The sequence below is a fragment of the Pinus tabuliformis genome, chromosome 2_1 (genome assembly GCF_031772625.1).
Source record: "Pinus tabuliformis cultivar Carrire ecotype Pingquan chromosome 2_1, CPIR1, whole genome shotgun sequence".
Classification (NCBI taxonomy): Eukaryota; Viridiplantae; Streptophyta; class Pinopsida; order Pinales; family Pinaceae; genus Pinus; species Pinus tabuliformis.
Window position 1 is genome coordinate 313,229,228 of NC_142299.1, and position 17,846 is coordinate 313,247,073.

The following is a 17,846-nucleotide window of genomic DNA, read 5'->3' on the forward strand; positions in this document are numbered from 1 at the left end:
CTTCCAAAAGAATCTATACACTTAAAAATATATATTTTTAAAATATCATCCATTCAAGATTTATACCACATTATTATAAAGGATACAACTCCATGAAATCTAGTACTTGCAAAAGAGCTTACATTGTCTCAGTTTTCAATATATATTTTATGATAACAGTGTCATGGAAGAACAAATTTGAAAGATATCATACTACCTTTGACGTCAATTTGGAGGTCGGTACACTCCATAAAATGCACTTTTTTTTGGAGGTACCATCCATTGCCAAGCTTTATCCCACATAATTATCAAAATTACAACTCCATTAAATCCAATCCCTAGTCCCAACCCTAATGCAATTAATGAGACATGTTCATCCACTTGATTTAGCCATCCTTGATCTTTAGTAACATTGACACAAGTTGCACCATCTCTTTCTTTATTATTCTCTATTTTCTTGCATGGTTGTAAAGGATAACCACATAGGCACTTATTCCCTTGAAATGAGGTCATGTTGAAAGTGTCAAATTGTGTTCCTTGTGGGATTTTCTCACACAGTCTATTATATGACACATTTAAAGATGCCAACTTGGTTAATTTAGAGAGTCCTTGAGGAATATCTCCAGTCAAATTATTTCTAGCCAAGTCTAACTGCTCCAAATTAGATATCTCACCAAGAGATGCAGGAATTTTCCCTTCCAAATGGTTTCCAGATAAATTCAACAACCTCAAGCTACTCAAATTCCCTATACTTGAAGGTATTTTGCCAATAAAATTGTTGTTGGACAAGTCCAATATGGTATTTGCCAACAACACATATGTTATATTATACTCAACTCCCTTGATGTCAATCTGCACACTCTCATATAATGTATTATCACTTACTTGGAAAGACTGGAGGTTGGGGATACTAAATCCTTGGAGTCTCCCAAGATTAGAAGGTAAATTTCCACTGAAGTTATTATTGGATAAATCCAACAATTGTAATTGAGAGAGATTTGTGATCCATTCAGAAATACCACCTTCAAGTTTATTATAACTAACACTTAAAACTCTTAACCTCTGAAAAGTTGCTAGATATCTGGGAAGTTCACCTGTAAATCTGTTTCTCCTTAAATCCAATAGTCGAAGCTCCGTACAGTTGGCCAATGACAGAGGCAAGGTACCAGAGAATCTATTAGAATGAGCAGAAAAAACATCGAGCACCACTGGAAACTCTATGTCTAGATGTCCACTAAGTTTGTTATCGGACACCCTTATCCGACTTAACATTTCACAGTTTCGTAAAGATGTGGGAATCGTTCCATTCAACTGGTTTTTAGATAAATCTAATATCCTTAGATTGACACATCTGCCGATATCTTCAGGGATTGTTCCACTAAGTTGGTTGTCGAACAGCAGCAAATACATCATCTCTTTGCAATTCCCTATAGATGCAGGAATTCTGCCACTCAACTTATTGGAATATAGATATAGAATAGTTAAGTTCTGCAGTGAACCCAATTCCGCTGGAATTCTTCCAGTCAAGTTGTTGGAATATAGATACAGGTACTGTAAGTTGTGCAGTGAGCCCAATTCCACTGGAATTCTTCCACTCAAGTTGTTGGAACTTAGAGACAAGAACTCTAACCTCTGTAGCAATCCCAATTCCACTGGAATTCTTCCAGTCAACTTGTTGAAACTTAGAGACAAGATCTCTAATTTCTGCAGCAAGCCCAATTCCATCGGAATTCCACCAATCAAGTGGTTGAAACCTAAATATAGGCGCTTTAGGTTCTGCAGCAAGCCCAATTCTGCTGGAATTCTTCCAGTCAAGTCGTTGGAGGAAAAAGCAAGATTCAATAACTGCGTACAATTGCCCAGAGCAGGAGGAATGGGACCGGTGAGATTGTTAGCATAAATGTACATTTCTTCCAGAGATCTGCAATTGCCCAGAGAAGCTGGGATACTTCCATAAAGAAAATTGTTGTATAAATCTAGATATTGCAACTTGACTAAACGACCCAATTCTGTTGGTATAGTCCCTGTCAAATTATTATCTGAAAGCTGCAAAGTACTCAATAAGGAAAGATTGCCAAGAGATGGGGACAGAGTACCGTTGAGAAGATTGCTGCTGAGATTAAGGATTTCCAGCGCTTTGAGCTGCCCAAACTCGGGCGGAATTCTTCCACTGAAATTATTATATGAAAGAGCCAATGTATGCAATAAGGAAAGGTTGCCAAGAGATGGCGAGAGAGTACCTTGGAGGCCTCCTGAAGGAAGGATTAGGGCAGCGACTCTGTTAGTGCCGTCTATGCAGGAAACACCCTTCCAAGAGCATACGTTCGCCGAATTCTCAGCTGTCCAGTTGGACAGCGATCCTAGTGGATCCGATGTGATGGCCTTCTTGAATGACAAAAGCGCCTCCACCTCCCTTTTATCCCCAGATGATGTCACTTGATCCCCTGCATCCTGCAGGGTGCGTTCTTTTGAAACAAAATGATGGGGCTGCAGAGACTTACTAGTTCCAGCAGGGGTGTGCTCATAGAGTAGATGATGATTATCTCCATTGATATGAAAAGAAGAATAATATGGCGCCCCCCTTGACGAACTGAAAGTTGCGGCAGTCACATTATCCAACGCTATCAATATGAAAAAGCTGAGAAGCATGGACATAACGGATTTACCCATGTTTCTCTCTCCCTAATGCGTTGCCTGTGAATTCCCTCCACCACCATGACTGCCTACATGCTCCTTTATAGCAATTGTAAAAGTTGCAGAGGATTGTTGAAGAGTCATAGAAATTGCCGTGTTGACTGGAGAATAGAGAGGTCAAGAAAATTGCCTTTAAGTTACTTGGAATTTGGTTGTGTCCCTTAAAATTCCGCTTCTGTCAGTTGTCCTGAGGGGTTTCCCGCTTATTTCGGTCCGAATTGACCGGAAGAAATATATGTTGAAATTCACGTGTTGGGCCGTGTATTACTGGGCAGTAAGAACGCGTAATTTCCGCTTATTACTGTATCGGTCAATATTATGATTTTTTACATATAATATAATTATAAAATCTTGAATTACATTACTGGTACATAATTATAAAACCTTGAATTACTTTAGTAATGTTTATCAATCATGTTATATAAATTTATATTTGTCTACAAAATTAACTTATAATCATTTAAATTGAAAATTATGTTTTACATAGCTCTTAAGTTATGTTGCTATATTTCTATGAAACATAGCGCAGAGAACTTTCAATGAAAACGGAATCGCATGTTGTCTGAACTTGGCTTATATAAATATGTTGTTCGTTTGGAACGAATAAATCGTACAATAAAATTCAATTCAAATTTTATAAATAAAATTTTGAAATGACTATTTTTAACTTTTATAAATTAAAAATAATAATATTAATTTTTTACTGTATTTATAAAACACATTTCATATTTTCTATTATAAAAATATAAAATTTTGAAATAATTATTTTTAACTTTTATAAATTAAAAATAATAATATTATTTTTTTACTATATATTTATAAAATACATTTTATATTTTCCGTTGTAAAAGTAAAAGTATACATTTCATATTTTCCATTGTAAAAGTATAAGTATGTAAAATGTAGTTTTATATTTTATATAATATTTATTTTTGTTAAATTTGAAATTGTATTGTTTCAAAATGATTTCATACAAAAATATAGATGTTATTTATGTTATGTCTCATCATAGTTTGTTTTAGCCAAACTAATATTGTTGATAGTGGATAACACTTTAGATTTATCAAAATGTCAATAACTATCATTGTTAAGTTCAAACCAATTAAAATAAATTAAACTACTAAAAGTGAAAGACATGCATCGAATGGCTAAATATAACATCAAGAATCAGAAGAAGTAACTAGGGTCAGATCCTAAGCACTGGTCCTTGTTAGTGCTGGAGGTTTCAAACCACATTGGAGATGACCTTCTATGTGAGCAAGCCGAGCATCCAAACTAGAAGACAAGAGCATTAATGACATTGAACACATGCATTTCATTTATGGAAGATATTATATTGTTGCAGTCTTGTTGTTTTTCGTTCGGGACCCTTCCCAAGAGTGTCTTCATCTACAAGTGGATGGTAATGGAGTTCAAATATTGGTTTAGTCTTCCCTTAGTATATCCAGGGCCAAGAACCCAATTAACTACTTCAACTTGAATTTCAAAGTCTAAGTAGACTTGCGAGTCATTAGTGGTCAAGGCTTCAAGTTGACGAATTTCCTCTTGGATTTCCGGAGGAGTGGAAGAGAAAAAATGGTTGCTACATCTTGAGCTTGGGCTCAGGCTTACGCGTCAACCCTGAGGACCTCTACCACCAAACCCCCAATGGGAATGCATCCTCTGTCAGGGCATGCTACGCCAGGTTACTAAGAATCGAGATAAAAATGTCACCTAGAAAACCCAAAAACTAGGGGGAATGTAAAATGGAGAACCAAATAGAAATAAAGCCCAAGAAAACTTGGATTTCCAAGGAAGTTTGTATTAGATTATTGTTAGATGGAGTGACCAAGGGGAGGTGAATAAAGCACTTCGAGCAGGGTTCAAACATCCACAAAAAGATAGGGAGACCAAAACCAATGCTCGCCCCCACTGTGCTCTAAGCACTACAAACCAACAATAGCCAAACATAAGCTAAACCATTAAAAAAGATGACAAAGCAAAAGAAATTGAACATAGGATGAATTACCCAGTGTTGGTCGGCCCATCATGCTTGAACTTGCATTGCCATGAAAATGAGTTGATGGTTATCACCACCCTTCCTTGCTCGAGTTATTGTAGTAATTGCCACCATCGTCCCAGAGAGCTCCTCCATTGTTGTTCTTGGCCTTTCCCCCTTGTTCTTTCTCAGCATCTAGTGCATGCATTGGAGATTAACATCCCTAGAGTTTAAACCTATAAGAATTACCATGCATGTTAGGCCTTGGCCATGGAAATACAACATCCTCTGCACCAAAGTGGAAAAACACAACTTTCAGCACAACATTGAGCCGTAGTAGCTGGGTTCAAGTCCCACACAACTTGATTCACAGGGGAATTGTCCCACCTATGGTGGGGGGACATAACAAGTGCACTAGTTAAACATGAAATCAAGGTCTCCCAACCAAGAATGTTCAAATGGAGAGTAGTTTACTATGTGATTGTGAAAGGAGGTAATAGTTGTTTGCATGTGTTAATGCAGGAGATGGGATGGCTACACTGCCCCCACCCCCCCCTTAAATGTGATGGGAGGTGGGCTCCGCCCCCACCACCCTTCCTCCATTGTCTCTAATTCCAACACCCCGATTGGGGACAATTTGTCATTGTCTAAGATGATTGGGAGTTGTTCCTTCCAATTGGATCGTGCCTCATTAGACCATGTTGCTACCAATTAGAGGTTTTGGTGTGAGGCAATGACGAAGGGGATAGATTGTTCAAGCTTTGAATGCATGAGATGAGGCTCTCTAGTCGCAAACTCTTAATTTGTTTTTCTATTGGGGTCCCATTTATTATTCTCCTAACTATTGTTATAGCAAGCTGAGAGTCACCATCAACCTTTAACTTTAAGAAACCTTCATTTTTAACTAGGCTCATACCTATCTCCAAAGCAAGGAAATCTGCCACATTATTATGCCACAATTTTAGTATACAATTTAATGCTCATCCTTCCCAATCACGGAAGATCACCCATACAAATTACTTGGCCAAGATTTCCTTTAGAGGTGTATATTTTTCTTGTAGATTCAAGTTGCTAATGTAATTTACTAAAAAAATATACTTAAATCTACTCTAATCATCAGCAGAAACAATTTAACAATCAAGAAATCCCAACATAAACATCAGACAAGATTCAATCACACATATGATCATATATTTATGTAAGGGGAAAGCAACTGCTAAAAAACCCTTTCTTATTTGTATTGCATTTGTCAGAAAATAGAGAAGAAATACAATGCTTGCTCAAGCTTGAGCAACCTCTGCACAAGTATAATCTATCTCGCTGCTTCCTAGACAAGCTATGGTCAATACTTAACCAAAACCCTGCTTGTGCAAGTCCCTATTTCCTTGCGTTGTTTCTCAAGGAATTAGCCCCTATTAATTAGGGAAATTCCCCATCCAGAACTGTGCAATCCTTGTAGGCCCTTCTCTGACTGCATGCACCACCTGTACAATTTGGAATTTTCTACACCTGATAGTACACTTCCCTTGAATTCCAATCTCAAATGGGTATCTCAAGTTATTTGCATGCATCAATTATTCTGGGTTGATTGATAAGTTAATTGGTTGATCACTAGTGAACACACCCCACTATTTGATCCTCCACTAGTTCTTAATCAGTTAGAACTAGTTTATCTCACAATAACTCAAATTAATTGAAATTGATTGCTAGAGATTAGCAATTAATCATAACTAAATACAACTTAAGTGTCTCCTATTTGAACTAACTAACTTAACTGAGTGATAAGTGCCATATCACCTCAATTAAATTCCTCCAAGTATTTTACTGAAATTGGAATTAAAATTTCTCCTAATTTAATTAAGGGAAAATTAAATTAGGAATTTCTGGCTGCATTTTCAACACTACCTCTCAACAAGAAAGGGATTATTTGATACCCCGATCCTGTTCTATGGAACTCGAATTTTATCTTTGACAAAGCCTTTGTCAAAATATTTGCATCCTGTTCCTCTATAGGAATGTACTCTAACAACATGATCAGACTCTGCACACAATCTCAAAGATGGTGATATCAGATGTCGATATGCTTGGATCGATCATGAAAAACTTGATTCTTAGAGGGTTTGATACAACTATGAATGTCACAGTAAATCACAATGAGATCCATCATCTGACCAAACAACCCAACAATATTTTTTCTTATCCAGATAAACTCACATGTTGCTTCGCTTGCAGCCATGTACTCTACTTTTGTTGAGCTAAGTGGAACAAATCTATGCTTCATGTTGTACCAAGAAACCGATGATGACCCAACACTGAAAATTCCTCCTGATGTGCTCTTCCTGTCTGATAGACTTCTCACCCAATTTGCATCTATGAAGCCTTGCAACTTCACTCCCTCTGTCTGTCTGTACCAAAGAAAAAACTGAAAGGTGTTTCTTTACTGGGTTCAGCTACACAAAAACTGTTCATCCCATCCAATCCCGAAACTCTATGACCATGTGTCAACACTTACAGATGGAATGATGGGACAAGAAAAATACCCTATTTCACCCATGTTTGGACACTACCAGCTAAATTGAATCCGCTACGGCAACAAATATACAGCCTGCCATAGAGCATTAAATGAGCGGGAGTTGTATATGGCCACCAATTTTGACAGGTTTAAAATCAAAAAGTGGGCATATACAACCCTGCTCATTTAATGCCCTATAATAAGTTACTTATTTTCAGCTATCTGGTACCAGCTGAAAATAAACAGCCTGCCAATACGCCATAAATGAGCCTACCAAAATCCATAGTTGGCGTACATTTATGGTCCATAGGCAGGCTGGTTATTTGTTGCCCTTTTGCCTTGGTGCCAGTCGATGGTACGCTTCCAACCAGATCTTGCCAGATGGTCAAGTCATCATTCTTGTTGCCCTTCGGCCTCGGTGCCAATCGATGGTACGCTTCCAACCAGATCTTGCCAGATGGTCAGGTCATCATTCCACTGCCAGTGTGCTTCCCATAAGGGTCGAATGGCTCCTCCCATAGGAGAAGCAAAGGGAGCATGCCCTGATGAGAAGTGGGCGATGCATGGAAGAGTTGTTGAGCATTTTTCAATGTAGCATCCAATACCTCCAACCATTTCAGATGTGTGTAGTCGCATGTCCACACGTAGAGTCGATGTTGCCCTCCTTACCAACTCAAATGCTTTCCTTTGTGGGATAATAACAAATAAGGTGTGCTAAGATTCTTATATTGGAAACACATTCTTTACTTATATTATGATTTGGTCTGATGGGGCTCGCCTAAGTTAACTAATCTTGTTTTGGCTTTCGTAGGATGTTGCAACAAGGGTTATAACATAAGTTTTGAAACCAGTTGACACATCTGTATCCATGGTCATGATGAAGAACACTGTATTTGTAATGGCAGATACATTAGCAGTAGACGCGTAAACGAAAATGGTCCAAGGTTAGTAGGATTGCATGGGAACTTTGGACGAATGCAGCAGTTGTAACAGTTGAGAATAAGCCAGGCAGAATTCTCACGTATGGACGTTTTGACTCTGTTTTATGAACCGTCATCTTATTTCATTCTGGTTGTTGCGAATTATGGTAGTTATTTAAGCACAAATGACAAATCCCTTTGTTGTTACAGAGCAAGTCTTGATTTTTATAAAATAAATACTAACTAATTGCTACCTCTTGTGAGCTATAGTTGAAAGGACGTTTTCATGCAAGTTGGAGCACAGAATCTATCCTCAGATTCAACGGTGGTTAAAAACCTTAAGCTTATCTTGATTGTTGATTCGCTGAATATTTGATAATCAAATAGACATAAGCGTGGTTAAATAATTGATCACGCATTACAAAATATTTAGCTAATTAGCCATCAAAATAAAGATGCCCAGTTGAAAAAGTATCTTATCATACTTTTAGTCATTCATGCCATTATTCTAGGAACAATATGCTAGAGATATTGAATCCGGGACTATGATGTTTTCAGAATTTTCAGAAGCTGAGAATGTATAAAGAAACCAGTTTTTTAAATAAGAAATAAGTCTTTTTATTTATTATATACGCTTTTCTAAGAGCATCAAATGCAACAAAAAAATCAAAGAGAGCTTCCCAAAAACAGGGAAGTGTCGGGGTTTGTCCTTTATGAAGACTGACTTCCATAAATTCTATATGTGGTTTCAGAACTGAGTTCAAACATTCATATAGAAAATTAATATGTATTCGAATGATAAGTCTATAAATGACTAATTTTAATTACAGAAACTAGCATAACAAATTTCTGATTTAAGCCTGTGAGGGGCTTTCGAATGATAAGTCTATAAATGACTAATTTTAATTACAGAAACTAGCATAACAAATTTCTGATTTAAGCCTGTGAGGGGCTTCCGCAGTGCAACATTATTATAGGTCATTTTTTGGGGATCAATTGCTTAAAAGTATTTAAAGTCATTCATATATGGTCCAACTCACACTCTCATGAGTGTCATTTGGTTGCGATCTATTTTTTTTGAGCTTGATTAACCCACTTAACACTCTCTGCGTTCTTTATTGTTGTTTTTTTGTATCTATATGTGCTCGTTTTGATTTCATTCTAATCCTCCTACTTGCAACAAATAATATTAATGTTGAGTAGGTCCGAAGCTCAGTTTTATTGATGCAACAATCCAAACTTAATCTATTGATACCTATACATTTCTGAGTGTAGGTTGGGTGCCTTGAAGTTGATGAGTTGATGAAGAAGTGTCAAGAACTTTCAAGAGGCATTTGAGTCTCAAGAATTATAGAAAGAAGAACTTATATTGCTGAAGCAGAATCAATAATAGTTATGGGTGAAGTCACTGAAGTGGGAAAAGCATGGATAGAACCTAATGGTGAAGAGAGTATTGTTAGGTTAAATGAAGAAACCTACCAAAGAGTCAATACAAAAGAAGAGAATTTTCAAAATAAAATGCAAGGCAGGAGGTAAGTGTTGCGATTTAATTGTTGATGGGGTAGCAAAAAAAAATCTACTAAAATTGTACAAAAGTTGAATTTGAATTGTATGTATCCACCCTAATGTGGCAACACAGTAAATTTAATTTCTACTCAAGTTGTACACAAGTTGAATTTGAATTGCATGCCTCTATCCAAATGGGTTACAATGCATGAACAATGTATGATTGATTTTCATAATAGGGGGTATAATAATAATGTTTTGTGTGATGTATTGCTCATGGATGCCTTGTCACTTTTGGTTACAAAGACCATTGCAATTTGATCCTAGTGTTGTGCATGATGGAAGAAACAATACATACTAGATAACGAAGGATGGAAGGAAATACAAATTGAATGCTTTGAAGATGAAGAGGAGACCAAACAGGTGATGTTGAATACAGTGTTGGCTTATGTGATGGAAGAAGATGTTGCAGAAGCAAGGAATGATATGGCAAAACTAGTGTAGTTGAAAGAAAGTGCAATTCACATAATGTTTTATGTGTTCATATTCTTGCAAATATAGAAAAACATGCAGCAAACAAGAAAAGAGATGTCACTACAATGAAGGTGCCAGTTGTGACTCTGAAAAACACAGTCACCAACAAAGATGAAAGAAGCAGTGATTGCAAAGAAGAAGATAGAGAATAACTTGAGCAACAAGCAGAGAGGGAGGTTGGGGAGGACACATTGTTCACCAAGTGGGAGTTGCAAGCAGTTATTGGTAAAGTGGTTAAGAAAGAGAATGAAATAGATGTTGTGGATTCTTGTGGTAGAGATTGACAAAGGAAGCATGCCAAATTGTAATTTTCATGCAACCATGTTTTGAGCAAGATGCTCGAAAGTTTCCAAACAAGAAATTTTGTCACGGGACATCTATTGCCAAGTGAATAATTCTACATAATACCATTTTATTTTTTGTTATAGGTTATATGTACCATTGTTTATGCATGTTTTCCATGATTTAAATAGGTTTATCTTCCATTAACAATTATCATTATGCATACTTCTTTTGTCGAATCATGAAACTTAATCCCATGTAGAGTTAGTGAACATCAAGAAAAAACTTTTGCAACTTCCAACTCATTTATGCCATGAATATTTTAGCCCATGCTTCCATTTCTTTAAACCTCTGCATCTTTTTATTTAACTAGAAAAAATGTTGAAAACAACCAAAGTTCCAACTTGGCAGATTACTTGTTGTTAGTGGTGGTGTGTTGCAAGGTTCTTACATTTGGGTTTTGTAGATGGAATTCCAAAATATAAATTTGTACCTTTAATTCTCCTTTGGCATACTTTTAGACCAATCTTGCGTGCATGTGAACATTCCCTCGTGGCTTGATTTCTCAATATGTCAATACTGGCACTTTTATGGTATTTTTGAAAAGCAATAATTTTCCAGCTACAAATAACAAACGTGAAAATGTGGAAAGGTGAGCCATCTCTCAATGATAACCCATCAACTTGAAAAACTTGATTTGAACCTAAAATGAACCTCGGGGCATGCATTTAGGTGGATTCAGGCAAAAGTAGTTAAATCTATGCCCAAGGGTAACTTGGATGACCATTTGTATGAATTTTATGATGAATTAAAGATTCTTAGATATGGGTTTTGTAGTTTGAGTTCCAAAAGTCATTCTTATACCATAGAATTCCACATGACAACAATCAAAGGGTGCCTTCAGTGTAGTTTTATGAGTCCATTGAGATTGGTTTGCTGTTTTTCTAAGCCAAAAATGCAAATTTGAATAATAATTAGACTTTTGAGGTAGGAGATTGTTAATTTTAGGTATGTTCTATGCTTAGATCAGTTTATTTCAATTTTCACAGTTAGCTCAATATCTTTTCCAGATTAGCAATCACATCGGCATTAAAGTAAACTACAGATAGAACATAAACATAAATCACAGAAGACAAGCCAAGACAAGAGGACACAAGATGTGGTGCTAGCCAGGGAAAAACCCCGATGTGGAGAAACCCTTGATCAATTCTTCTTATATGTTCTTCAATAGTTCAGCACAAAGAGAGAGAGAGATAGTACATACTACATTTACAACAGAAGTCAACACTTTGACTTATCTAGATAAGAGCATAGATCATCTCTAAGAAGATGATACATGAGATCAGTTGAAGACATGTTGCTTCAACTGATTGACCAAGGTGACTCCTTCACCTATCGTTGTGCTGCATTTCGTCATCATGCTACACCTCACCGTGTTGCACCATGCTGCACCCATCATCACTATGCTGCATCTCATCATGCTTCATTAATCATGACTGTACCCATCACTATATTGCATTATGTGCCATTGTTGCACCATGTTTCCATACTGACCTATGTGTTGGCTGCACCTTGCTTGCTTGTTGCCCCTTGCTTGCTTATTGTCCTTAGCATGCTTGTTGTTGCATGCTAGCTGTACCAATACATGCTTGTTGCACTAAGTAGCATGTTGTTGTCACAATATTAGTTTGTTGTCCCTTGCATGCTTGCTGTAACATTGCATGCTTCGTGTACTTGCTGCTAAGTACCATACAACTGTCCCAATGGTAGTTAGTTGTCCCTTGCATGTTGTTCTCCTTTGGAGACAGATGCTCCAGCTGAAACCCCGGATAAACACTCTGGAAACTCCTCAGCTCCAATCTGCCCCACAAAAAACCCCAACATCAGCCTCTAGGGACTGTTTCAGCCTTTTTTGCCCTCTGCATCAACTTTCCTGGCAATTTCAGCTATTCTCGACAATTTCGGCTTTTGCCCTCTGCGTCAACTTTCCTAGCAGTTCCCAACAGTTCTGGTTGTTCCCGGCAATTCTGGCTTTTGCCCTCCGCATCAACTTTCCCCACTGTTCCGACAGTTTCAGCTATTCCCGGCAGTTCCGGCTTCTGCCCTCTACGCCAACTTTCCTAGCTGTTCTGGCAGTTCAGGTTGTTCCCGGTAGTTCTGGCAGTTCCCGACAGTTTCAGCTTCTGCCCTCTGCATCAGCTTTCCTGGCTGTTCCAACAGTTCCCAACAATTCCGGTTATTCCCGGCAGTTTCGACTTCTGCCCTCTACACCAGCTTTCCCAGCTATCCCGGTAGTTCCGGCTTCTGCCCTCTAGATTAGGGCAGCGTTATCCCTTAGAATCTCTCCTCCTACTAAAACCCAAAGACAAGTAGAGAGGAAGAGATCCCAAGTGTGTTGAAAATTACTTGAAGGCTACCTCTATTTATACTAAAACGTTGAGCACAAGTGGGGTTTATTTGTTTGTTGGCCAACCTTGACGAATTGTCCCATAACACAAATAAATTCATATCTCCATGAATACTTATCGGAATCAGATGATCTTTAGATCAATCCTACACCTCTCAATGAGAGGGGTCCAAGAAAAATATCAGCTTCCATTAATAAGATGACCCACATGGAGTTTGGCCCTAGTTGCCAATTTTAACACTCCCTCTCAACTAGGGAGAACTCCATCCACTGATCCATATGTCCGACTATACTATCTCTGCCATCAATGCCATGTACTACTCTGGTCTGCTTTGCTGGGGTCTGCTATATTGAGATCTACTTTGCTTTACTCTGCTGAGCTCTGCCCAGTTCTGCTCTGCTCTGCTGAACCATGAAGAAGAAGAATTGATCGAGAATGTCTCATACCATTCTCTACTGACCCGAAGTCAGTTTCATCTGAAGAGAGAGTGTCTATCACTCTTACTGACCTGAATTCAGTTTTATTGATCCCAGATCAATATCATAAGAGAGTGTCTCAAACCACTCATACTGATCCCAGATCAATGGAGGTCATCCTAGCATAGGGAGTACGGTAGATACAACGATGCGTCCATCAATAGTACTACTATGGTCCCTAGCCCCATTTCCCTGCTCATTGATCACATGAGAGGTACTTCCCATGAGTCCCAGACTACATGGGTAGGATGCCTTGACAGGAGAACTAATCATCCTGTCCATAGGAGAACGAATCATTCTGTCCCACAGTTGCCACCGGATAACTAATCATCCCATCCCACAGGAGAACTAATCATCCTATTTCACAGTTGCCATGGGACAACTAATCATCCTGGCCCATAGGAGAACTAATCATCCTATTTCACAGTTGCCATGGGAGAACTAATCATCCTGGCCCACAGGAGAACTAATCATCTTGTTCCACAGTTGCCATGGGAGAACTAATCATCTTGTTCCACAGTTGCCATGGGAGAACTAATCATCCCGCCCACAGGAGAACTAATCATCTTGTTCCACAGTCGCCATGGGGTATCACAGGGGAAGGTTGAACCTGTCACCCTGTACATAGCGCACCACCAGAGGAGGGTGAATCGCCCTGTGGTCGTATGTCACTCCAAGAAGTACCCTGCGCCCCCCTGGAGCTCCTGGAGCTCAATGAGTGCATCATACATGACCCTCATAAGAGGGTCTCTGAACGACACCAAGTCGTTCTCGGAAAGTCAAGAATTTGACCTTTCCCTGGGGCTTTGACAAAATGTCTGCGACCTGTACATCAGTCTCAATGCGATGGAGCCTCCTCGCTCATCAACTTACTTTATCCCAGATAAGGTAGTATCTGATGTCTATCTACTGGAGCAATCATCAAATACGAGATTCCTCAACAATTGAATCCCCCCCTAGTTGTCATAGAGGATCACGGCAGTATTCATCATATGTATAAACAACGCACTGAATAGCTTCCACAAATAGGTAGCTTCATACGAGATCATACTCGTAGCTATGTATTTGGTCTCGGCGGTGCTTATAATAACCAACTTCTGCTTCCTACTCATTCATGATATCAAAGCAAAACCTAAAGAGAACCAGCGCTGAGAAGTGCTCTAGTGATCCTCCACACTGCTTGCCCAATCAACATTCGAATAATCATGCAGCTTCATATTTCCGGCAGTGTATCTCAATCCATGAAAGATTGTGCCCCAAAGATATCTCAGAAGATTCTTGGCACCAATCCAGTGAGGCTCAACCAAATATGAACTCACCATGCTAATTGCAAAACATATGTCTGGACAGAAGTTCACCAAGAACATCAATGCAAATGAGTTTATGAAACTCCGATGCATTTCCCAATTCTGGTCCAGCATCATCACCATATAACTTCTAAAATTTAAGATCCTCAAGGTAGTCACAGGCTTGCAGTTTACCATTCCACATCCGGAATCCAACTCCCTCTTACTTCTGCAAGTGAGAGGCTCTGCACCTGTTTGAAATATGTCATCCTCAGAAGGTGCTGGTATGAGAGGTCTATCATCCACAACCTTCAAACAATGGTTTGGATCGGCTTCACTCTTAGTGAATCTCAACTTCATTTGACAGCTATCAATCCTCTCATACTACACTCGTGGAGTTTTGCTTCAAGCCATAAAGAGCTTTCTTCCACCTGCATACGTGAGATTCCTGATCATGAATCCCAAACCCCTCGGGTTGTTCCAAACCTATGGACCTACTACATGAGGGGAATGGTCCCCTTGTAATATTTTCCTTCGGTACATCTCAGACATGTACTTTCATGCTCTTTTTGAATTTAGGCATCCCTGTCACCATCTGACTCACAAACCTCCAGTGCTATGTGTCGATGGACATGGTCCCTAGTGGACTTCCTGCAACTTGATACAACCCTGAACTCAAAAACATCTTTGAAAATTCTATTTTCAAACACGTGCCTTTCCATCAATGAGTGCCACTCTTTAACCTTTGACTTCCATTGCCAAAATGGACACCAAGTTCTTCTTGCGATCAAGTACATAAAAGAGATTCTGTAAATGAATCGAGTTACCCTCATTCAATTGAGGGGTAACATTCCCTACACCCTTTCTGGGATAGGTGGCATCGGCTCCAAGTATAATCCCACGATTGTTTCCATCTCTACCAAATTAGAGAGTGCACCCTTCTATCTGATGAAGTTCCTTGAAGAATACAATCAATAAGCCAGATTCCCAAAGAATCTGAAGGAGAGGGCCAATACAAGATAATGCTTCTTATTTTGATCAAAAACAACATTTGATTCTTCATACCTGGGGCTCCTTGCTTTTTTATTTTTTGAAGAGTCAGCCATTTCCTTGATGACCTGCATTACCTGTCATTCCTTTGATCATTGAAGATGTCCCTGGAATGATTGTTATCTTCATCAAGAGATGTGTCTTTGCCATTCAAACACTCCTTGGCATAATGGTCGAACTTATTGCAACCAAGGCATCTACCTTTCCTTCCACCCTTAGATCTGGACTTCCCAATGAAGTGATCTTAAGTAGGCCATCATAAACTTCTGTTGCACCATTCTGATAATATTCTCTACTTCGACTTCACCCACTGTGAATTTGAAGAGGGATGAGGAATCCACTGATCCTTTTGTCCTTTCCCAACTGTCTTCGGTGATTTCTCTTTCACTCTTGATTGGGCATTGTCTTCACCTCAGCTCCGATACCAAGTTAATTTTAGGTATGTTCTATGCTTAGATCAATTTATTTCAATTTTCACAGTTAGCTCAATATCTTTTCTAGATTAGCAATCACATCAGCATTAAAGTAAACTGCAGATAGAACATAAACATAAATCGCAGAAGACAAGCCAAGACAAGAGGACACAAGATGTTGCGCTAGCTAGGGACAAACCCCAATGTGGGGAAACCCTTGATCAATTCTTCTTATATGTTCTTCAATAGTTCAGCAGAGAGAGAGAGAGAGAGAGACTATGTCTACAACAGAAGTCAACACTTTGACTTATCTAGATAAGAGCATAGATCATCTCTAAGAAGATGATACATGAGATCAGTTGAAGACATGTTACTTCAACTGATTGACCAAGGTGACTCCTTCACCTATCGTTGTACTGCATTTCGTCATCATGTTGCACCTCACCGTGTTGTACTATGCTATACCCATCATCACTATGCTGCATCTCATCATGCTTCATTAATCATGATTGTACCCATCACTGTATTGCATTATGTGCCATTGTTGCACCATGTTTCCATATTGACCTATGTGCTGGTTGCACCTTGCTTGCTTGTTGCCCCTTGCTTGCTTGTTGTCCCTAGCATGCTTGTTGTCCTTAGCATGCTTGTTGTCCTTAGCATGCTTGTTATTGCATGCTAGCTGTAACAATACATGCTTGTTGCACTAAGTATCATGCTGCTATCCCAATATTAGTTTGTTGTCCCTTGCATGCTTGCTGTAACATTGCATGCTTGGTGTACTTGCTGCTAAGTACCATACAACTGTCCCAATGTTAGTTAGTTGTCCCTTGCATGCTGCTCTCCTTCAGAGACAGATGCTTCGGCTGAAACCTTGGATAAACACTCCGGCAACTCCTCAGCTCCAATCTGCCCCACGAAAAAGCCCAGCGTCAGCCTCTAGGGACTGCGTCAGTCTTTTCTGCCCTATGCATTAGCTTTCCTATCAGTTCCATCTATTCTCGACAGTTTCGACTTATGCCCTCTGCGTCATCTTTCCTGGCAGTTCGGCAGTTCCCGACAATTCCAGCTTCTGCCCTCTGCATCAACTTTCCCGACTGTTCCGACATTTGCGGCTATTCCTGGCAGTGCCGACTTCTACCCTCTGCATCAACTTTCCTGGTTGTTCTGGCAGTTCCCAGTAGTTCCGGTTGTTCCCGGTAGTTCTGGCTTATGCCCTCTGTGCCAGCTTTCTCGGCAGTTCCGGTTGTCCCCGGCAATTTTGGCTTCTGCCCTCTGCGTCAACTTTCCCGGCCGTTCCGGTAGTTCTGGCTTCTGCCCTCTAGATCTGGGCAACGTTATCCCTTAGGATCTCTCCTCCTACTAAAACCCAAAGACAAGTAGAGAGGAAGAGATCCCAAGTGTGTTGAAAATGACTTGAAGACCACCTCTATTTATACTTAAACGTTGAGCACAAGTGGGGTTTATTTGGTTGTTGTCCGACCTTGACCAGTTGTCCCATAACACAAATAAATTCATATCTCCATGAATACTTATCAGAATCGGATGATCTTTAGATCAATCCTACACCTTTCGATGAGAGGGATCCAAGAAAAATATCAACTTCCATTAATAAGATGACCCACATGGAGTTTGGCCCTAGTTGCCAATTTTAACAGAGATGGAAGCCAAGCCTATTAAAGGATCTTACAAGATTGATAGAGTGTCAATGATGCATTCCAATGCTACATGAGTGCATCTACATCTTATTGTTCCAATTTTATTCGATGTGAGGGTTAGAAGTAAATTTCAAATCATAGGAGTTTGTA

The 17,846-nt window shown here is 39.2% G+C and overlaps 1 protein-coding gene across 1 annotated transcript; it reads right to left on the reverse strand.

Moving 5' to 3' along the window:
• Positions 1-204: 204 nt before the first annotated feature.
• Positions 205-2,682, reverse strand: LOC149200108 (uncharacterized). The gene has a single exon (XM_089400849.1). It carries the CDS (start codon positions 2,647-2,649, stop codon positions 205-207), a length of 2,445 nt encoding a protein of 814 aa, XP_089256975.1. The 5' UTR covers positions 2,650-2,682.
• Between the last annotated feature and the right edge of the window lie 15,164 nt (positions 2,683-17,846).